The 23,718-nt window shown below is 37.0% G+C and overlaps 1 protein-coding gene across 1 annotated transcript in view; it reads left to right on the top strand.

Annotated features, from left to right (window-relative positions):
• Positions 1–18,588, top strand: part of LOC140171610 (tyrosine-protein phosphatase non-receptor type 9-like) — an 88,396-nt gene extending 69,808 nt beyond the window's left edge. Inside the window, 8 exon segments of the mRNA XM_072194895.1 lie at positions 1,372–1,588; positions 7,525–8,363; positions 9,956–10,005; positions 10,008–10,043; positions 10,046–10,114; positions 13,564–13,793; positions 15,210–15,417; positions 17,568–18,588. Coding sequence (XP_072050996.1) covers positions 1,372–1,588; positions 7,525–8,363; positions 9,956–10,005; positions 10,008–10,043; positions 10,046–10,114; positions 13,564–13,793; positions 15,210–15,417; positions 17,568–17,803 — 1,885 coding nt within the window. The 3' untranslated portion in view covers positions 17,804–18,588.
• The last annotated feature ends 5,130 nt before the right edge of the window (positions 18,589–23,718 follow it).

Below are 23,718 nucleotides of genomic sequence, written 5' to 3'. Positions count from 1 at the left end.
TTTAAAGGCCTACCACTCAAACAGTATGTTTAAAATATATGTAAGTGCCAACACCCCACTTCCTATATAATGCACTTAATGCTTGTAAATGACTAAAGTGTCTTGATGCTTCCTCCACTCATTTTTGTCTTGGAATTTTAAAGGGTGTTGTCCATTTTTTTTATGAACTGTTTTCATTCATACATTGACCCTACCATTAAAACAATATGTTTCCAAAGACTCCTTAAACTGGATGTCGTGGACGATCTTACCGTTTCATTAAAGGGGGGTAACCCTATCGGTTTAGGATATGGATTCTCTTCAAACTTACACACAATGTCAAATATTATCCCCTTTATCAATCTATGTGAGAAAACGGAACAATTTCAGCATAAATGTGAATAATTAGCATATTAGCAAGCCAATACACTGGTACGCGTGCATTGCATTCTGGTCAGGCATCCCGAAACAACGGCCGAGCGCATGTCCCGGTGGAAACAGGAAGTGTTCGCCTTGGCACTGAAAACCGGCTCGCCCTGTACACTTTTATACCCTCTATTCATACTGATTAATCTTAAAAACATTACATATCACTGCGCTCATTATCATTCTTGACAAGATAGCCCATGCTGTACTTACTTCGCTTAATTATTTCTTTATTTTTAGCTATATGATGCACATTTTCACATATTTATGATTTTTCTTTGTTTTATTTTTTAACTAATTTTTAATGGGGGGGAGGTGCTCTCATAATTTTTTTCATATTCCTCGTATCATGCTTGACAATATAGGTCATGTTTCCTTATTTATTTCGCCTGTTATGTATTTCTTTATTTTTGTTTTTTGTTTTATATCATTGTAGCGCCATCTATAGTTTGACATTAGGGGCCTATTTGATGTATTTTTATGACTAATTGGTACTGGGGTGAAGTCTTCCGAATCTATTCGATTTCATTCTATGACTACCCAAAACTCCCGTGTCGTGTAAAATGCGAACAACTGGTAACCTGTAAAACCGCTGTGTTTCATGATTTCTCCGGAAATACATCGACTTGGAGCGTCAAATTTCAGGATAGTAATGAGAAAAATAGTATCTATTATGTGATACCAAAACCTCATCAACAATGAAAAAATCGGGGGATGATGCTGTCGATCGGGTTACGGACCTTTAAGATACTTCTTGCATCGATCCCGAGATGCGGAAAATCCAATAGTCATTTATTCCCACATAAATGAATAATAACAAAAACCTCTCTGATCCCTGGTTAGGATCTGTTACCAGAACTTAAATTGGCTTTTGAATGATCCTGATGACACAAGTGTCTTGCTTATTCTGTTCATGTAAATATCATTGCTAATGTTGTTCTCTATTTTATCCTTGTATCTTTGCAGCAGTGACACACAGAGGAGTGGTTTGACCTGTGTCTATAACATGACGGATTCAGCGTTTTCCAATTTTGACCTGAATCTGAGCAAGAAATTACTAAGCATGTTGAGAGAAGGTTATCCTGCAAGGCTGAAGAGAGTCTATGTGGTCACCCCACCGCTATGGTTTAAAGCTATGTACAAGGTGCTTACGCCGCTTCTTAAAGAAAAGATCAAAGAAAGGGTAGGTGAACAATTTGTCATGTATGAGTGTACATGTATATTGATCCCTTGCATGGATCCCTCATCTTGTTTCCAAAACGAGGTTTTCCCTGCAAAGGCATGCACTAAAAGTGCACAATTGGTTTTCATGCTTTTCTAGCAATGTGCCAGAAGATTAAGCATGCATATGAAAGATGTACCTATACATACGACACAATTTGAGGATAGAACCTCATTTTGAGATGACCGTGCAAAGGGTCAGTTGTGTAGATAGTTATATATAGTACAGATGCAACTAGTTTCTTACAGTCAAAAGATACATCTGTATGGAAGAGACATACTCATTATGATCAACAAGCCGATAAGGGGGTTTCAAAAGTTTACATGTGCGGTTAAAACCATAGCCATTCAGAACCACTTTCTGGCTTGTTCTGCCTCGACATCTGTTTGATGTGCACATGCACAGTCAGAAGTTTTGTTAGAACAAGCCCAAGGATTCTCGAGTACTAATATACTATAGGATAAGCCACTCGTTTGCGCAAACGAAGTCAGTCATTCAGCCTATGCGCCTTCATGCATGTGATGGCATGGTCCATGGCTGTGTAGGAGTGTATTATCTGTGGAAGAGTTGCTGCATGTTTACGTCATCGTTTCAAAAAAAAATTAAATGGCGAAAACGGCGAACATTTGGTCGAATCTTTCCATTACTATCATATCGTGAAAAACCAAATAGCTGAGGAGTTAGCTCAATATGGTAGGAAAATATTATAACCGAGGACCCCATGACGAGACTGGCTAAATAAGCTGTATTTTTGCCGGAAAGGGTCCGAATAATTGGCAGTCGATGGGCGCCATCTTGGAAAAATAGCTCGAAATAGACTTCCTCGACAGTCGTTCAAGATTGAGGAGATTTTAACCTGACGATTAGCCAATCAAATTTTGCGCACTCAAATGCCCTAGCAACTGTCAATCAAATACAGGATAAGTCCTTTTGACCAAACGCGCATCATAGCGTTCACAAGCACGTAAGTTTTAGGCTGCGCACTGGATTGCATAGCAACCGGCATAGTAACCGTCAATCAATGTCAATCAAACTGCCGTGAAGTGACTTCACTTTTTATACAGGGATTGAATACGAGTGTCACAGCCCTGACAAGCCCTGGATCTTACTTCTGTACAACTTCTTCCTTATCACAATTCATTATTGTTATCATCACAGTTACATGTTATTCTCACAGTTATTCCAGTTGTTACATGTACATCACAGTTATTCTCCTCCTCCTCCATCTCCTCCTCTTCCTCCTCCTCACAGTTATCCTAGTTTCCTCCTCCTGCTCCTCCTCTCCTCCTCCTCCTCCTCCTCCTCCTCCTCCTCATCATCATCATCATCATCATCATCATCATCATCATCATCATCATCATCATCATCATCATCATCATCATCACCCTCATTGTCCTGCTCCTCCTCCTTGTTCTCCTCCTCCTTGTCCTCTATCTCCTCTTCATTCTCCTCCTCCTTGTCCTCTATCTCCTCTTCATCCTCCTGAATCTGGTCCTCATCATCCTCACATTCCTCTCCTCCTCATCATCAGCATCATTATCATCTGCATAGTAAATCCTCAACCTTCACCTCCTCCTCCTCTTCCTCCTCCTCCTCTTCCTCCTCCTTGTCCTTAACCTCATCAATATGGATTGTGCTGAAACCATTTACATACATGTAATCAAGCTAAATTTGTTTTGGAATTCTTTGGTATTTCATGGTGAAGAATCATCTGCTCAGTAACATACTGTTAATATATATTTTCTTAGAATTTTTTTTTCCTTTGAATAAGAGTTATTTTAATGTTTTTTCAAATGAATTTTTCATCCAACTTGGTCCATTAAGTCTTAAATGTTCCTTGAAGACGAAACAATGACAAAAACTTCCAATTTTCATCTAGATTATTCATCAAGAATTCTTGTAAATTCTCCCGGTGCTTTGAAAGTGGCTAGTCAGGAAAGTTAACGGCCAAGCTAAAAAGTTACAGGTCAATGGCCCGCGTACCAGCGCTATTTCAAACACTGTTTGTGAAACCGTTTCCACAATCAAGCTACATTTACTGTGGAATTCTTTGGTATTTCATCATTCGCAACGATGTGAAGATTGTCGTGAATCAACTGACTGTGGAACATACTGATATAAATGGGTATTTGATAGCTAAAAATATATTTTCTTAGAAATTTGTTTTTTTTTTCCTTCATAAGAGTTATTTTAATGCTCTTTCAAGTGAATTCTTCATCCAGCTTGGTCCATTGAGACTTAAATGTTCCTTGAATATGAAACAATGGCTCAAAACTCATCTTCCATGAAGTTCCTTCCAATTTTCATCTAAATTATTCATCAACAACTCTTGTAAATTCTCCTGGAACCCATTTGAAAGTGGCTAGTCAGGAAAGTTACTGGCCAGGCTAAAAAGTTACTCTAGTTACAGGTCAATGGCCCGCGTACCAGCACTATTTCAAACGCTGTTTATGAAACCATTTCCATAATCAAGCTAAATTTACAGTGGAATTCTTTGCAATTTCATTGTTCTCAAGGATGTGAAGATTGTCGTGAATCAACTGCTGTGGAACATACTGATAGCTAAAAATATATTTTCTTAGAAATTAGGTTTTTTTCCTTAGTAAGAGTTATTTTAATGTTCTTTCTTGTGAATTCTTCATCCAACTTGGTCCATTGAGTCTTAAATGTTCCTTGAAGATGAAACAATGGCACAAAACTCATCTTCCTTGCGATTTTCATCTAAATTATTCATCAACGATTCTTGTAAATTCTCCCGGAGCCCATTTGAAAGCCATTCCAACTTGACAAGTTAATCTACTTTTTTTAGAAAATACAAACATGCAGCAGATGAGCTGGTCACGTGGCTTGTTTGTGGATATTTCTGGAATGAACCAAATTTTAATTTAAAATTGGCTCTAGTCGGATAAAGTAAGCGGAACTACATACATGTACTGTATAACCTTTATTATACATACTGTATTCAAAACTCTGATTTATGCTATTGTTTTCACCAATAATCAACGAAGCAAGATATTTCCAAAATCTTCCACAGGGGTTTAGTGTGGATTTTTAATGGAATAGCCCAATGTGAGCTCTCTTGAGTGTCTTCTGATACCCAAATGGGGGATGAGACTATTTTTGCACCCCTTTAAAATGTTCCCAATATCCTGGCTGTAACAGTCGAACCTTTCACCATGATTATTTTTCTGTTGTCAGCAAATTTGCCACAACGCCCTTAACAAAGCTGTCCAATTGAGTGGAAAATTATTCATTGTTCATTTTCTAAATGAAAAATTAATGGACTATTATCTGTTTTTAATGTGCAGCTGAACATTCTAAATTACTCATTCATTTCACATTTTTTTGATGATGATTGCAACAAATAGTCATTATTTTCCATGAAATAAAACCGCATTTCGAGAAAATTTTGATTGAATGCAATTAGTTGGCACATCTGTCCCACCATATTGATCACGCTGATTAAATTTGTTTCATAACACTTTTAATTTCTCACAGTTGCAACACCGCTTTGTTTTCACAGTTGTAAGCAGGTTATGTAGCAATTCTGTGCATGTAACAGTACTTTAAAATGGTTTTATCGGATCAGAAATGAGCATTTGAATCTTAATGTAGAGATTCTGAGGAATTTAACCCTCTCCATGTGGGTGCCAACTGCAAATGAAAAAATTTAATTTTTTTGTGTAAATTTATCAAAATGACCATGTTTGGAATCAGCATGAAAAATGCATTAAAATGAGTACAAACGTGCCTAGTATTGGTTCAGTGGTTCTTTAGATAGCTCTTGATATTTTGAGAGAATATCTCAAAACTTGATGTTGAAGCTGTTGACTAGCATGTAGAGCATTAAAGAGATTTGAAATGGTCTTGTCAAATTAGAAAAAAAATACGTATGGATTTTTTTCAAATGTCACAGTAGACAAGCAAAAAAGAGCATTTGGATCTTAACCCTCACTATACTGGTCATCTAACAGCATTTCTGATTGGTTGATAACTTGAAATGCTTATTTCAATTGCCAATTATGACTAGGCTTTAAATTATTTATGGTCAAACTTGCATTTGCAGATGATCTTATTAATACCCTCCTTGATTGGTTCAAAATTGGACACAATATTCATTTTGGCCAATCGGCAGGTAGTTCTCATGGGGTTAATGTAGAGATTCCGAGGAATTTAAATATTTTCACTTTTGGTTCAACAGGTCTTGTGGTTCTTGATAAAAAAATTTAAAAAACACAAAATCAACTAAAAAATGTCAAAAGCTGTCAGAAAGACTTCCTCTGGAGAATGTGACCTTAAACTTGAAAGGTTAATGAATAACAAAATGAATTAATTAAAAGGGGAAGAAAATAAAATTACAGAGTTCAGGGAAGCTATTAATACAGTCAGTGCAATCAATATAACAAGTCTAGTAGCAGAGCTATAGTGCATGTACTACAACTGCTGCAGCCTGGCTGTATGTACACACAGGTCACATGTACCGGCTTCACGGCCAGCTGTGAGTGTCGATTCCAAGAAATTCTACGTAGGTTTATAATTAACATTGTGGCGCATGCACTAATGGTAGGGGGAAAATGCTGAGTTTAGCATCACCGCAGTAACCAGCGAATCAATCAGTTTATTTATCATCGCAGTCAGTCAGTGTGGAATTTTACTTCAGCGCACGCAGTAGGTTGATCAATTCAATGTGTTATAGGTTGGTTTAGGAGCACAGGTGTTTTTATTTTGTGTAGAAAATACACTAGTATTGTTGTGGTTTAGTGTTTCCTATTGCTGTGTACATGTTATAGACAAGTACGTATTACAATGATAACGGCAGAATCTTTGCCTCAAGACCAGGTAAGTAAGATGTATGTAGTCGTGGTGACGTAAAGAGGAGGAAATATTGCTTACGTCAGTGAGAAGCGGTACACAGTTACGGGGAATAAATGTGATGCTAGATGATGTTAATTTGAGTTTCTCGGTATCATTAGCGCGTTAAGAGAGAGATTGAAATAACGATGTTGGGAAGGAATTTAATTTTTTTCGACGCAGAGGAATAAACTGTACTGTTGGTAAATTGCTATTTGCAGATCTGTGATTTGTGTTGAAAATAAATGTACATGTATAAGTGCATATGACGTGTGCTGTATGCCAAGGGCATGAAGAGACATTTGATGGGGAATTTGTACAAATCTGATCGACATTTTTTATACATGTTTAAATAGCAGTGACATGTACAGCAAATTGAAAAAATGGAGGCTTCTGGAATATGTTCGTGCATGAACAGCAGTTTGCAGAGATTTAAAATCTGGTGATTTTCTTTTTCTCTAAAAAGTGAAAAAGATTGATTTTCACAAATTTTGTTCAGGCCTTTCTTCTGTTTCTCTTTTCTTTTTCTGCTTGTAAAAGCATTTTGCATGTTATCTGATCTCCAATTTGGAAAGTAAAGAAATACATCTCTGGATTGTGACATGAAACCAACTCAAATATTTCATGAGATTGATTAAAAATGGTTTCTGTTGTGAAAGATAGAAGATAAAATTCTCCAGGGCTAATACATTTGGTATGTTAAGATATCAGTTTTGAGTTCTTGCACAAAAAAGGTCAAGTAGTGCTGTGCAAATTGACTTATAGTTAACTAAAAGAAAGACATTTTGTTTGTTTGTTGTTGTTGTTTTAATTGATTAATTAGTTTCACTTCCATGATTGTTTATTGATTATTCACTTGGATGAATTGCTCGCTTGCCTGCTTGCTTGATTAATCAATTAATCAGCGGTGTAAGTTTTCGGGATAAATCTGGATTTCAGTATTCTTTTAAAATGTACAGTGTATGTTATAAATGTAATTACAAATAACATGTTTCAAAGTAATTCTCTAGAGCTAATGTTTGTTTTGTTTTGCATTTGTGCCATAGGTGACGTTAGTGAGTGCAGAGCGATTAAGTCGATATCTTCCAGTGACAGCCCTCCCGAAAGAGTTGGGTGGAACGTTAGAAAACACACATTTAGATTGGCTCAATTCTTGCATTAATGAAGCGGGAGACAAAAACAGGAACTCTGACTTAGGTGATGCATTTGTCGACAGTTTGGATGCACAAGAAGCAAATCAGAAAGCAGTGACACTCTTCTCCTCAATGTCAAAAACTGTAACTTACACCACGTAATCATCGGCACGAGAGACAACGAAGCACGAAAGCGAGGTAGGCTTCAAAGTCGACATAGGTAGTCAACTGGGCACACCGGAGAACTCGGCCACATCGAGTCCAGCCACCGAAATCCACACGCTAGTGCAACAGATTCAGAATGAGTTTGCCGACTGTAAGGACTATGATTCTGACGAATCGTTCTCATCGGGTACGGGTAAAAGGAAACAGTCACCGGAGGAAATGAATGGACGGAGTAAGACCGTAGTGAAAGGACGGTGCGCGAGTGACGACGAAGAGGAGAAGGTGCAAAGGGACATGAGAGAAAAACATGAAATTGAGGCGGTCAATGAGAAACTGATAACGACGGCAGACGATTTTGATGTACCATTAGAACCTCCCCCTAAGCCGCCATTGAGGGGTTCAAGACCGCCCATCCCTGATAGACCGCCCTCGTGGGATGATTATGAGGAATCAATACATATGCCTGAACCAGGAATGACTATGGAACAACTTGTAGCACATATATTACATATGAGACAGAGTGGTGTTTATAAACAGTATGCTATGATCAGAGCCGAGCCTCCTGCCAGTAGTTTTAACGCATCAAGGTAAGCTACCACTATGGACCACAATGGCTTCATCCCAGTGGCATAGTTCAATAACCTCAATTAAACAATCATAGCGCAAAATTTGACCTCAAGTTGCAGCGTATGAGTTATAGTACCTAAATTTTCAAAGGTCATTTCATGAATGTACAAATGTATTGGGGTTAAAGAACTGTGCCCCTGGTAGATGAGCATGTTGTGGATCCTTGTGTACTACATGTATGTGTACTTTTGTGCATCAGTTGTTTTGAGGGTATTGTGAAATATCTAAACATTGTGCTTTAGAACCGAGGGATATTCCGAGGTCCAAAGCACAATGTTTAGATATTCAACAATACTCAAAAATTAACTGATACAAAGTCATTAACCTCATTCAAAACAGTCACTTTTTGCTTTTTTAACTCAATTTACGTCACATTTTCTTTAAAATTTGAAAACAAAATACAACTTTAACTGTATCTTTTTTGTCCCTGTAAAAATTGAATAGCCGATTTGGGAATACCGCTAGCGACCACTCACACTAGCGTGCAATCATGTGGTGTCCAAATATGGCGGTCAGCTTCCGTGTCAATTGTTCGAACGCGTAGCACGTTATGCAACTCATTCAATGTAAAGCGTACTTTAGCTATGTCATGAGTCGCAGTCATTATACTTTTTCAATAACTGGTATTTGCGCCCGCATATTTAAAAGTTATTATCTGTGATTGGATTAAACATATCGCGTATATTCATGAGCTTATGAATTTTGATTGAGCCATGTCTCAACTATTGTATCAGGGTTAATCGCTATTTGGTATTATGCCAAATATGATGAATATTTTCAGTGTGGTATTTAGCATGCTGATTCAAATTCAACGCAGTTGTGTAAAATAGTGGAATCAGTAGTCACACAGACAAGTGAATCAACACAATGCTATGTATGGGGCACATGATTAACTGCTGATTTCAGAAAAATACAGCACTTTTTTAGGATTAAAAAATAGCCTGTTTTGCCAAATAAACATAGCCCAATCAAAATCCTTTAGTTGGACCTAACTGGCAAAAAAAAAAGCAAATTTTAACATTTGACAACATTTTTGGAAATAAGGACCAAAAACATTCAATATTTCCAAAAATGTGCACCTGTCCACCTGTCATTTTGGACAGACAAGTGCATCTGGGACGGGAAATGAATGCCTTTGATAGATGCTATGATAATTACAGCTGTCAAGAATGTTTTATTGAACTCGGAGGTAAGCAAGATATTTATAGAGTTGCCTGCAGTTTTCTGTACATTAATTAGAGGTTTATTCATTTATTTTATTTCATGATTAAATTCTCATTTTTGCTGCTTCTGACGACCATTATGGCTGGTTAGGAACAACTCTTGACCATTATCATGAGGACATACAAACTATTGTTAATTATGAATGACAAATGTACCTAAGGCTAAAAAGATAATGTTTATAAAAATATATTCATTAAATTCTAATATTCCCAAGAGAATGAAGCGGAATCAAAACCAGCTTTCCAATCAACCGGAATTAATTTGTGCATTCTTTCGACACTCATCTCATTCATACTATTTTGCATGTATGATAAACATTTTCATTCAGACACAAGTTCAATCTACCGAAGAATCGTTACGCAGATGTACTGTGCTACGACACTCGCGAGTGCGACTTCAGCCTACCAATGGGGATCCGATTCGGACTATATCAATGCAAACTACATGGACGGTTACAAGCAGAAGAACGCCTTCATTGCTGCTCAGGGTAAGCGTCCTGTGTTTTAGTAGAAAAATATGTCAAATATGTGGAGTCTATCACAAATGTGTAATTGCAATCTTTTTGAACCGGTTCATGTTGTATTATTAATTTTTCTTGTATGTAGATGCGTATTGCTTGGGGTTTCCAAATTATATAGTGTTAAAAGTAGTAAAATTATGTTTTCCCCTTGTGTGGTGTAGGACAAATGTCAAATATGGCGTATTACTTTTTTAATTGATAAATTACACAAATCAATATACTTTTGCCAAATGAGTATACTTAGCCAATGCATAGATTAGTCCCTGTGAGGCTTGTGCATTAGATGCTTTGAAAGACCCTGGGAATATACTGTACGAGTTAATGCTCTGCGTGCTAGCCATAGGCTTCAACATATAAAGTACAAGTTTTGAGATATTTTTTCAAAATATCAAGAGCTATGTCAAGAACCACTAAACCAATGCTGGGCTTGCTTGCGCTCATTGAATGCATTTTTCATGCTGATGCCAAATATAGTCATGAAAATGTACAATTCTGAATTTCTGAAGAAAATTTGGGATTGTCATCTGGAGTTGTCACCACAAGAGGGTTAACATTTCCACAAAGATAGCAATATTACCCACAATTTCCAGAATATTTCTTATTGGGGTGAGCAAAATTTCCGTCTAAATAAATTCTGTGGATGGGAGGATCAAGTCTTTGTGACAATCATTCAATTATTACTCCCCACCCAATGATGAGCTAGCAACCACCAAGTTTTGTGTTGGTAGGAATGTACCTCTGAGAATCTGAAGTGGGCTCATATTTATTACGTATACAAATTTTCCCAAAAACATTGGCACCCATTTTTATACCCCACACCTAAATTTTTAGCCAAATTTAATACAATTTTGTGAATGTTTTACAAAAATTTCACACATTTTACAAAATTTCACATTTTTCGAAACAGTTGGGCCCCAACTACTATATCCTTGCATTTTCCAAAAGGGGGCATTTATTATAGGTATAGCTTGAAACTTACGCTGAATTGACAATCTATGAACTTAGGAATGTTGACTTTTGGTTTTGGTTTACGATCAGACTTTCGCCAACTACCGATGCCATTAGCGATCGTGTGTGCACCAAATTTAAGAAAAATTAAAAAGTGACCCATTTATAATTTTATACCAAATTCGTCTAGAAAATTCGCTAGGCAAGAGGCCCAAAAGAGAGACCCCTTTGAACTAAGTACCTCCCCATTAACCACCATTGAACTTGACCAAGCATATTGGATGGAGATGGGTTTTTTTTCATGCCATTGCAGATTTTTCTAACTCGACTTACGACACATATGGATTATGATGAAGTTAAAAATTGTTTAATGATTTTTTTTCAATATTTTTAGATGCATAGATATTAATTATTCCCAGTAGTTTCCACAGAGGAAAGCAAATAGCAATATAATTGATGCATTGATGATATTTTTTAATGACTACAGTCTGGTACAAACTGCAATATCCGTTGCCACGGGCGACGTTCTGGGAAGTCCGGATGCTGATTTGAAACCTTCTGAAAGTTTCATATTGCATTGTGTAAATATATTGTGTAAATAATGTGTTATTTTTGATGCAATACTGCCGATTTTAAAATTGGACATTGTATTGCGCAAACAATCGCTGTTCCATTTGAAATTCATACACCCCCAATGGAAGAGATTACCTTAATCTCCCACTTAATCTCCCACACAGCAGATGTAGATTTTAAATGGAGTTGCTCATTTAGATAACCCTGTTTGAAATTCACACTCCCTGTGTGGGAGATTAAGGTCATGTCTTCCATAGGGGGTGTATGGTTTCAGATGGAAAAGCCAATGTGTTATATTTAGGTGCTGTACCATTATCAGTGTATCGAAGCCAGCGCTATGGACCACAATTACCTCATCCTAAAGGCATAGTTCAATAACACCAATTAAACAATCATAGTGTAAAATTTGCCCTCCAGTTACAGAGTATGAGTTATTGTACCCAAACAGGTCATTCAATGAATGTGCAAATGTATTGAGGTTACTGAACTGTGCCCTTATAGATGAGCATGTTGAGGTGATTGTGGTGATAAGGGCTTTGCATTGCATTTTTGAAAAAGTTTGAATTCTCAGAAACGGAGAAAAGTGGCGTAATCCAATTTAGCATATGCGTCATGCGGCTTTTTTGTTTTATGATCTGAAAAGATGAATCGATAGATACATTTATGTGTTACCTCCTATTATGGTGATTCTTTTGTAGTTTTTATTTTTATTTGGGAGTAAATTTATAACATCTGTAATGTGTAGGCGATGGTAACATCTAGGGTAAAAAGTGTGGCTTTGACAAAAAGTGTTCTATATTGTTTAAGTGGAATACTTGTATAACATCTGTTCCCAAGCATCTATTCTAATTACCACCCCCATCTAATAAATTCCCCCACTATCATTTTTTTCCAACAAAACTTGTTCCATAAATGCTGTCAAGATACCATGCTTTATCCAGGTGTTTTTTTTTTAACAAGAGATCGCCAATTCACAATATCCATGTTGTGGGCATTGTTATCGACAGTGTCAGTGTGCACAGTAGGTGTAGAAATTCCTTTTTTGTTTAGAGCACCACACACAGCACTGCCAGGTGGTACTCACAATGGGAATTATTGTAAAAAAGACATCTAATTAATGCCCCACTTTTGGAAAACTGCAAAGCCTGGAGGAAATTTCTCAAATGGAGTTCCAGCTGCAAAATTATCAATCTGAAAATGTGTAATAATTGAATAGCAAATATAGGGCAGGATTGGGCAATTGCAACAATAACAAATTAATATATTTCCCTCATGCTAAAAGAATAACTGTACGTGAAAAGTATTACACTTGCATAGAAATAGCTATTTCTTCCCAACCAATGCAAATGAGAGTTAATCTGAAGACCCTACTCTTCATGCCATCTATTACCCTGAGATGCAGGGGGGCGATACAACTTAAACCATTACAATTTTTACAATATTGGAGTCCATTCTCACCAAAGCTGTGGAAATGCAAAGTCATATATTGGTTAATTTGTCTGTTGTTTGTTTGTTTTCCTTCATCTAAATTGTTCTTTTATACAAGGTATACAGAGTTGCACAGTCAAAATTCAAAGTATATCTAGTTATAATTACAACTTTATGAATGCAACTGCCTTTCTACATTTTGCTTCAGCCTAGTTCCATCAGGACTTAAGTGTTTCTCCACACGGAGTAACCTTTCAAACAAACAAAGAAATCATTTGTGTGACCTTTGACCCCAAATCTGAGAGCACTTCCAAAATGCAGGCAGTGTACTGAATGAATGAAAATAAAACCACAAATCCCTCAAGTGTCGCCTGCTGTAGCGAGTACCATGGGATTGCAAATTTAATAAAAGAATATAAGAAGCCAAATTCTGTAACTAACTTCTTCACTTTCGCTTCGAAATGCAGGTCCACTGCCGAAAACGTTCGGAGATTTCTGGCGGATGATTTGGGAGCAGAAGGTACTAGTAGTTGTCATGACGACACGGACCATAGAAAGAGGCAGACTAAAGTGTGGTCAGTACTGGCCAGTAGAACCAGAGATGGGCGAAGACCATGGACCTATCACAGTCGTCAACTTAAAAGTGGACAGAGGTCGAGACTACACGATAACGGAGCTACAGATTCAGAATAACCAGGTGGGTGTTGGGTCACTATAGTATTCAGTCAGCAAATTCCTTCAGCGGTGTCCATCTACTCTTTATGATTATCACATAAAAAGATCTAGGTCACGTGATGATGCCTAGATTGGCAAACAAATGGGGTGCCTATGTGATGATGACGTATTTCAATTAGCCACTCAGAACCCCACTTCAGTGTTTATCCCATAAACTGTGCCAACTTGGCATACCACTGAAGAACTTTGCTGAAAACTATAATAAAGCGTATTCAGGAGGAGAGACAAAAGCGTGCCACATCGTAAATTTCATGAAACAGGTCCACCGTTTTAAAAAAAAAAACGTGACAAATTTCTTAGAATGGAAAGAGTAAAAGGTTTGTGGTGATTTGCATGGATAAAAGTAGCAAATTTCAGAGGAATTTTATGCAGGAAATAGCATAATTTTGAGAATTGTGTGAAAAGAATAGTATTTTAAGATGGTTTCCAAGAGCTTTGAGAACATTTGGATTGAGAAGTTATAGGCGATATTAAAACGTGTCGAGAAGACAGACCAACGCTGAAGCCCTATAAACGTATCTAGTTTTGTTTTATAGCTGATTCCTCCTTCGCCTTCTGAAACGAAACCAGCAGTGAGCCAAAAGGGCGTTGATGTTTTTAAGAGCATTGAAGAAAGCGCAATCAACATTTTATCCCCTTCCCTCCTTAACTAAACTAGTTTCATTCCTAAAATCCTTTTGATATCTTGGTTTGTTCCTTAATAGAGCAAAAGAAAACAATCACTTTGGCACATCCATGTTATTGTGAATTGGTTTTGTGATTGTAGTGGTAATCATTAGAATGTAATGTAGATATGTTTTTTTGTGGTTTCACATTTTAGCAGGCGTGGGAAACTAAATTTGACATTTTAGCAGGCGTGGGAAACAAAATTCAAATTTAAGTGCATTAGAAATTCTGAACCCATTGTGATCTAAAGATAGGACTGAAAAAAGTTACTTTCATATAGGTGGCTTGAATACCCAAATGTGAAATGTGTTTTGGAGTTTTTAATTTTTCTTAATTTAGAGTCGGGTGTATGGTCACATACCTCAAATCACTTATTGTCAAATCAGTGCAGAGTAGATTAGATGAAAATCTAATCAGTGCAGAGTAGATTAAAAATTGATAGTTTTAGGAAAATTATAGATCGATAGATAAATTTGCATAGGATATTTTATAGTGTCGCTGGGCAGGAAAAACCTCCTATGTGTCCTTGGCCCCTGAACATGTTTAGAGCAAAACCTCCTATGTAACCTTTTGGCAGTTTTGTTTTAAACATGTTCAGGGGCCACAAGCACATAGGAGGTTTTCCTGCCCAACGACGATAATGATTTCATTTGCTTTGTAAACAAATGTATGAGTAAAAAATCGGTAAAAAATATTTTTTCCACATTTACAGACAGGAGAAAGTAGACGAGTCACTCACTTCCAGTTTACAAGTTGGCCTGACTTTGGCACGCCACGTTCGGCGGCGGCCATGTTGGAATTTAGAGAGGAGGTTCGTCGTCATCAAGCCAACGCTGTAGAGCAGATGGGTGAAGCGTGGACAGGACATCCGTGGGGGCCTCCTATATTAGTGCATTGTAGTGCTGGCATTGGAAGAACAGGTTAGTATTTGGTTAAGTCAAATGAATTTATTTCAAATCTGGAGCCTGTGCAGTGAGTGAAGGGTTTATACATGGTCATGTTTTTTTGAGGTGGGACCCAATTGTGTCACATCTTGCAATTTGTCAAAAATCAACTCCTTTTTTGTATTTCTGATTATATTTCAAAAAGTTTTCACCTAAACTATGTAAAGGTATACATTTTTAGAAAGCATATATTGTCACGATTGCAAATCTGTAAAGTTTGAATGGATATACAGGGTGTGCCAAAAAATATACAGGGTGATTCCAATGAAAAGTACCAAACAAATAACATTTCTTTACCACTCCAATATTTCTTCATAGTATATTAAATTGGAAAATGAACTTGATATTTGGAATGTACGCAATTAGCCCTTTCATTAAATATATAGTTTGCATTGTATTTGTTAAGCCCATTGTGTTATACAGGGTGTTAAAAAAGTGGTATTTAAATTGCTTAATTTAATGTAAAAGTGCCATTAATTGTAGCATTTGTAATCAAATGCACTTTGAATTTGGGAAATATATTCAAAATAGTTTGAAGAATTGCTATAATATCACATTTAAATATTTAATTCCCATAAAGGGTGTTCCAAAAATCAATATGAAGTCATTTGTAAGAATGGTACAAAGGTATATACATATACAAGCCTACATCAAAAAACTATTTAACAATAACCAGAGATCAATATGTCATCAGATTAATCCTTTGAATGTAATAATCTCCTTTGAAAAGATAATAGATATTTCAAAGATAAAACAATTTAAAAGTCCATCTCTAATGAAAACCTATATTGCTGCTTCCTGAATTCTATTGGATTGCATGACACACATATTCCATTGCATTAATGAAAACCTCGTTAAATCCTTAATTACTAAAGTTTATTAAGATTAACTATTAAGCAATTATAGTTAGAAAGTTAAAAAATAAGATAAAACTATGCAACTGCATTTTTACTTCTACTAGGCACCAAAGTGCATTAATTTTATTAATGCACACCAACTTCCCATTGGATTTACACAGAGCTCCTCCACTTCCGGCTCCTCCACTTCCGGCACCACCCCTGACTAATTATCTTAATTAAGCTGTAGTAATTAATTAATACATTTATTTAATTGTATTTGTTATTAATTCATTAGATTAATAATTTATCTTCAAAATAAGACCAAAACAATTTGTTCATGATGAATTTTAGCAAAAATATAGGAATAAGAAGACAAAATGATTTAGCAAAATGTGACAGCACCACCTTTTTTAGGGTCCCAGTATAAAAAACATGACCACATGTCATTTGTGGGTTCTGCCTGTAGTAGTTTGCAGAGGTTTTTAGAAGAGTTGATTTGTGTATGGTTGGGGCTAATTCCAGTGAGGTAAACAGCTGCAGAGCTGTCAACATATATGGCTTTCTGTAGTTTCGAGAATCAAAGTTTGAAGAATAGTCCCGAGGTATAATCATGAGTGACCCATAAAACACAGCAGACCCGGAACTAAGATCTTCACGTAAGGCACATGATAGCATATGATATTGATAAGAAGTATCAACATTAGAACGCTAATGTGTACATTCATATCGAAAGGATGAACTTGTTGGCTGCTACATGTCTCTTTACATAATAGCTAGGAATAAATACCACTCATCTCAAGTGGAGGTCACTTCAAATCATACCCAAATCACATGGTGTAGGGATGTTCTCTGTATTCCTAAACCATGTGATTTTGGGATGATTTGAAGTGACCTCCACTTGATATGAGTGGTATTTATTCCTAACTATTATGTAAAAAAAAATTACATGTATCAGCCGACATGCATCCTTTCGATATGGATGTACACAAATATATTGAAGCAATGCTATTATATTCCAGCAGGGACTGCCTTTTGAAAATCAGGTTAAGAGCTGTAAAATGCTCTTCTGGTTTCTTCAAGAAGAGCTTTAGAAGAGCTGTTTGCACCTGTGGCCATTAAAGCATGAAGAATTTAATGAGTTATTAAGAGGAGCTATTAATCACTCTTGCAAATGCAACTTAAGAGGAGCTGTAGAAGAGTGATAGCTCTAGCTCCCCTCAAAAGGCAGTCCCTGTTCCAGTAAATATAGTCACTGACTCTACTTCTATTCCATTTTCTACTCGACAGGAACATTTTGTACTCTGGACATCAGCCTAGCCCGTCTGGAAGACATCAACAATGTAGAAATCCAAAGGACTGTACAAGCGTATCTGCGAGGCCAGAGGGCATTCAGCATACAGACACCCGACCAATACGAGTTCTGTTTCTTTGCCATAGTGGAATATGCGCAAGGGACAGGTAAACTCGGATCCGTAGATTTCTCCGGGTACGAGGACAGTGATAGTGAAAGTGAGGAGGAATAAAGGGAGGAAATGAGACTCAAATTGATGCAGATTTTTCACTTCAAGAGGCTTTCTACATGCATTTTTTTCCTCACTGGATGTCCTATTTATTCTTAATATAAGTAATGGATATCGTGAATATTAACACAATGGGAAAAAGTGGCATTTAATCGTCTATTTTAGGAGCACATCATCACCTCTCACTTTTTGTTACGATATATATAATGGAAGACAAAATGTATGTAACATCAAAATAATATTTTTTAAAAGAAGTGTCTCTGAAGGTCAAAGGTTGACCTGACTAGGTTGACCTCACTGTCAATCAGGAGTTGTCAATCAGGAGTTGACCAAAAGGAGATGGGAATGCTTACCAGGGTTGCCAAAAAATGTCAGCCCGAATTGCCCAATTTTTCTCTTAATCATCAGTTGTTATGAGACAGGAAACTACCGGAAGTCACTGGAGCCAATATTGAAAAGTTGTCGGATTTTTTTTCATAATGGGACAGGAATTTGTTGAAAGTCGTGGAGGAAATCTTCAAAAGTCGCCCAATTGAGCTTCCAAATTGCGAGTTTGGCAACCCTGATGCTTAGCAGCATTAGAAAATCATCAGCATCATACTCGGCATATCATGGTTGGCCAAAAAGGATATTGTTGGAAGTTACAGCAGCAGTTGATGTTGGCAGCATGTAAACACTTGAAATAAGTGGACTTGAGTCAAGACTTACATGATAATTGTTAACAAAGAATGGAGTATATACAATTCTCTTGGTCGGGCTGGCGTCACAAAGGGAAATAGCCTTGTAAAACCAGTGTATGCGCATGTGCAGCGCATGTGCAGCGCAATGCAGTTCCCCTTTCTCGAGCTGGTTGCTATGGGCAACAATGTTCCAGGATGTCCGACCAGTGAATGCCACTGTAAGGATATCATCGTCAGTCAGGTCTGGAAACTAGGCTACCATATTCAATGTAATTAGTGCCCTCCCCAAATTAGCGCCTCCAGTGAACCTTTCTAACTTGCCTCTCACAAATGATTCCTTTGTGAGTTTATTAAGGCTGTCTGGTTCTCAACCCTCAACTGTTTAAGTGCCCTCTTTCAATGCACTTTTAGCATGAAAAAGGGTAAAAAATGCGAATTGCATCACAGCAAAAGCATCTCTGCATAGAGTTACAATAGCTGTGGCATTTGTTCTATGTGTATTATTTTCTTGAGCAACATGCATATAAAAAATTTCTGGCTGACTTTCAAAATATATCCATCAGATGACATACTTAAACACCCAGGATACTAATTAGGTTGAATATGATAATTGTTTGGTGCCACACATATCGCTTAATTGAATATTGGCACTTAATCTGACTGACTGCTGGACAGGTGGTGTATGAATGACAGATTGGTTGAAAAGGGAGCAAAGAATATGTGACTCACAGAGTGTTATATCGAAGGTTCAGCGACAGAAAGCCATATCTCCATTTGCTATTATGTGTATTAGGCTGTGATATGTACAAGTTCACTCAATGCACAGTGCATACAGCATGCCCTGCATTAAGTTCATTAATGCAAGCACCATGCGCAAGTGAATTGCCCATATCCAAAATGAAGGGTGAAAATAGAAAATAAATGGGCAAGAGTCTTGTTTCAGGCTCATTACTTGCCTACTGTAGTTCATTGAGAAAAATAATTTCAATATACCAAGTGTCATTTCTTTTCCTGAACCATAACCCTTTGCCATACTGTCTTTAGGCCAACATACCATTTTCTTTCTCTGCAATGTGTGGTCATAATTTGAGCTATCATTGTTGAATGGAGACTATTGAAATGTACCATTAGATATTAAACCAGTTTGGCTTTTAAATTCTTACTGTTACTGAAAAATGTGAGTCAGTTTAGATTACATGTAAAGTGTGTTCTGATGCTGACTAAATTCAGCTGAATCCGGACTCATTTTTTTTCTCAAACATGAGTCCTGGTAGAAAAACCCTTTTCACCCTTGCAAGCCATATCACAGGCAATCGTACAGCTTATGGACATAGGCCTTTCTTCCACTGAGTCATGGATGTATACCTCTGAATATGGGTAATCAAGTACTTAGAGAGTGCAATATGTGTATATTAAGCTCAGAAAAGTCAGAAGTTGGAAAGAAAAGTGGTATGTGTTATGTAGCAGAGATGCATGTATGGTGTTAGCGGCAATAGGAAGAATCTATTATTTACTAGTCTAGCTATACAGTGGAATACAAAATTGTATGACATTACTTTTCAATGAGACATGAATTGTGCCGCTTGGATTATGTTGCACCAATGTCACGCTTTATTCCATATTGAAAAGTGTTGTCATACGATTTTGCAGTCCTCAACCCTGTTATTGTTATACCGAATTTAGGCTGGTTTTTCCCTCAGTGTCTTGGCTAGAAATTGAGGTTTGCCCGTCATTTTTTCCAAAAATTTTACTGTCTTAAATTTGACCTTAATGCTGGTTTCATACTGTTGTGCCACTTTGCCGCTCTGATGACAATTTTTACGCCAGTACGCAATCAGGCCAGCAACACCAGGGGTGACCAGCAGCAAGTCGATCACTCTACGGCTTTGCCAAAAGCAGCAAATCACTTGGAGTTGACTTCAGAAGCATTGCTGCTCTGAGTATGGCACAGGATATAATTTTTGGCCAGACTCATGCCGCGTGGATGGTGCCGCTTGCAGAACTATGCAAGCGGCATGATGAAAAGCTAAGCAGCAAGTGACATGACAATAAGAAACAAGCATGAGATAGACTGTAAAATGGAAGAAAATAGAAAGTTGTTCAAAAAACATTTCTAAGCCTATAATTATAATTGAGTGTCTGTCAATTGTATTACATTTTGGCTGTTCTCAAAGCAAAGTCCCTGCCAAAAATGATGGGCAGACTGGTGGCTAGCTAAGACACTGTTTTCCTTATTTACCGTACAAAGGACCAATGCTAGTCCGAATGGGGGACACTGCAGCTTTTAATGCAATGTTGATTTGGTCAGAGACTAAATAGAGGGTACACATCTGCTGATACAAGGTTTACAGTCATACACCGAGTTAGTCTCATCCACAGACTTAACAAAACCCTACCTCAACTCTACCCTGATGGTAAATCTGCAATAGAGTTCATATGTTAATACAGGCGGTATGGGCAATTCCAGTTAAAATCCACACACACCCCCTATAGAAGACATGACCTTAATCTTCTACACAGGGAGTGTGAGCTTTAGATGGGGTTACCTGATTGGATGACTCCATTTCAAATCTGCACCCCCTGTGTGGGAGGTTAAGGTCATGTCTTCCATAGGGGGTGTATGGATTTCAACTGGAATAGCCCAGTCTGGAAAGAACATATACTTTGAATATACTCATGCATGAAATCAACTCTCTCATTATATGGACGATGAAATTTACTCAGAAATTGGAATGTGTATTTTTATCAACTTTATGTACCAGCAGACAAAAGCACTCTTATCTGCTGAAGACAATTTTTGTGCCATAAAGGCAACATTGTCACTTTTGAGAAACATGATAATCACTTCCTGCACACATCCGACATGGCCGCCAATAAAGGCTGTCGAATTATGAAGGGTTACAGATTTTATATTCTGTCTCCAATCACTTACATTGATTCTGTGTAGAAATCAATTCCTAATTACAGTAATGTATTGTTTACACATGATGTAGAGAACAAGGCGGAAGGGAAAATGTTCCATGTGTGCAGGAAAAATAAGTATTTTCAGAATACTCCTAAGCTTCAAGAAGTTTTTTGCTTACAATGAATTTTATTCTAAAGCTCATGTCACCTTCAGTACACTGCTAGAACGGTCATCAAGTCAACCTCTCTTGGGCAGGGTTGCCAAAAGATTTCAGCCCGAATCACGGGTAAAATAATCGAAAAGTCACCCAATTTTTAATCTTAACCATTGGTTTCAATGGGACAGGAGACTATCGGAAGTCGCGGGAGCCAATGTTGAAAAGTCACCCAAATTTTTCTTAACCATTGGATTTTATGGGACAGAAAATTGTCAAAAGTCATGGGAAAAACCTTCAAAAGTCACCCATTTGGGCTACCAAATCGCGGGTTTGGCAACCCTGCTCTTAGTTCCTGGTGAGGGAGGTCTTGCTGAAGATGGAACATGTTGAATGGTTATCAGTTACTTGGTTAAAAATGGGAAACATTATTTCTTGGTCAAACTTGTATTTTATCATATTTACCACACTGCCAATAACTGGAGCAATTGGTGACACATGTTCTGAAATACTCCATCATTTGGAAATTGTGATGTATTTGTATTTGCGATAGGACTTGTCAGGAGGATGCCCGTGAATTTTAACTTTTCCAACAGGCACTGAAGATGACATGAAATAATGTACAACAAAGTGTTATTTTGATGGGACTAAACATGGTATGAAAAAATAAACTGTTTTGATGGTGATTTTAGAAAGAATAACTTGCCTTTTTTTTGATAAGAAACTGCAATTTACCGATGATGGTAGCTTAATGAACTATTTTTCTCCTATTTTGATTCATACGTAATTGAGTCCTGTGTAAAGATGTAATATCCAAGGAATTTTAAACGGAAGAAGGTGGATGCATATAATACTACTATATGGGAATTCCACCAAGTTGGAATGCCTATTACTTATGGGGGTTAGAAATAGTGTACCTTTTATACTTTTTCAGCCAAAGTTATGATCAATAAAAAACACAAGCGGAGTGTTGTTACTGTAGCGCTAAGAGCATTATTAGCCAAAATTTAATTGGAAGCGAAATTACAAGAAAGCCCCTACTACTGCTACATTTGGTGCATGGTTAAACATCAGCGCATGCTAATTTTGCTATGCCCACCACCATCCCCAATTCCCCCCCCCCCACCACCCCTCCACCCTCTTTGAGTAACATACTCCACCTTCTTGTGTTGAATTCATTTTGCAATAAATAAATTAATTACCGTGTACATTTTCTTCACAAACAATTCGTAAACAATTGATATTGTATCTTCTGTCACTCAATCAACTTATTTGCACTAAATTCTCTGTCTCGGTGAAAGAAGGAAAGAAAAATACAGATGTAACAATTTTAATGTTCATGTAATTATATATAAACACTATTTTTTGTACCAATAAATCAGAATATAGTTACTTTTTTTAAAACACACTACAGTATGTTCTGGAGATAGCATATATGTTATTTATTAATTGCAATTATAAATTTGTACTTTGGTAGGAAATAACTTTTAGGTTTTTGGAGAAATAAATGGCTATTAACACTGAAACTATCTGAATTTAATGCATTTGTATTTTTTGTAGCATTTGATCAGCTTGATCACATTGATAGGAAAATGGTATGTAATATATGTAATGATGTAGCAAAAGGGACATCACAGGGGCATATTTATTGCATTAACTTGGATCTTACCTTGCCTCCTAAAATTTCTGGTGTTTGTCTGTTTTAGGTCACATGATACAGATTTGGTGGACTTGAGAAAGATCATGATTACTGCATGTATACTCCAGAACATACTGTACTGCAGGATTTAGAATTTCATTGCACAGTGTGAATCAATCTTGATTCTTGCAAAGATATCTTTGGGAACTACTTCATCTTACAGTATTTCCAATTAGTTAATTACATGATTTATTCATCTGAGTGACCAAAATATAGCTTCTAGATAAGCTCAATCCTCTTCAGCCCTACCATCATTCTTACCATGCTGCTGATTGGCTCAATAAATCAAAATAGTCTCCTTGTATCCAATCAGCAGGTAGCACTCATAGTATTAAAGAAATCATTTGATTCTCATAAACTAACAAACTGTATTATACACTTTAAACGTTTGTGAGAATCAACTTTGATATTTACAAATCAGACGAGAATCTTTCAGGGCTGCAAATTTGGCGCGCTAATAATTTAGTTTTCTGGAATTAA

Source organism: Amphiura filiformis, chromosome 15 (assembly GCF_039555335.1).
Source record: "Amphiura filiformis chromosome 15, Afil_fr2py, whole genome shotgun sequence".
Taxonomy (NCBI): domain Eukaryota; kingdom Metazoa; phylum Echinodermata; class Ophiuroidea; order Amphilepidida; family Amphiuridae; genus Amphiura; species Amphiura filiformis.
Note: the sequence above shows the minus strand (reverse complement) of the source record. Positions and strands in the feature narration are given on the sequence as shown.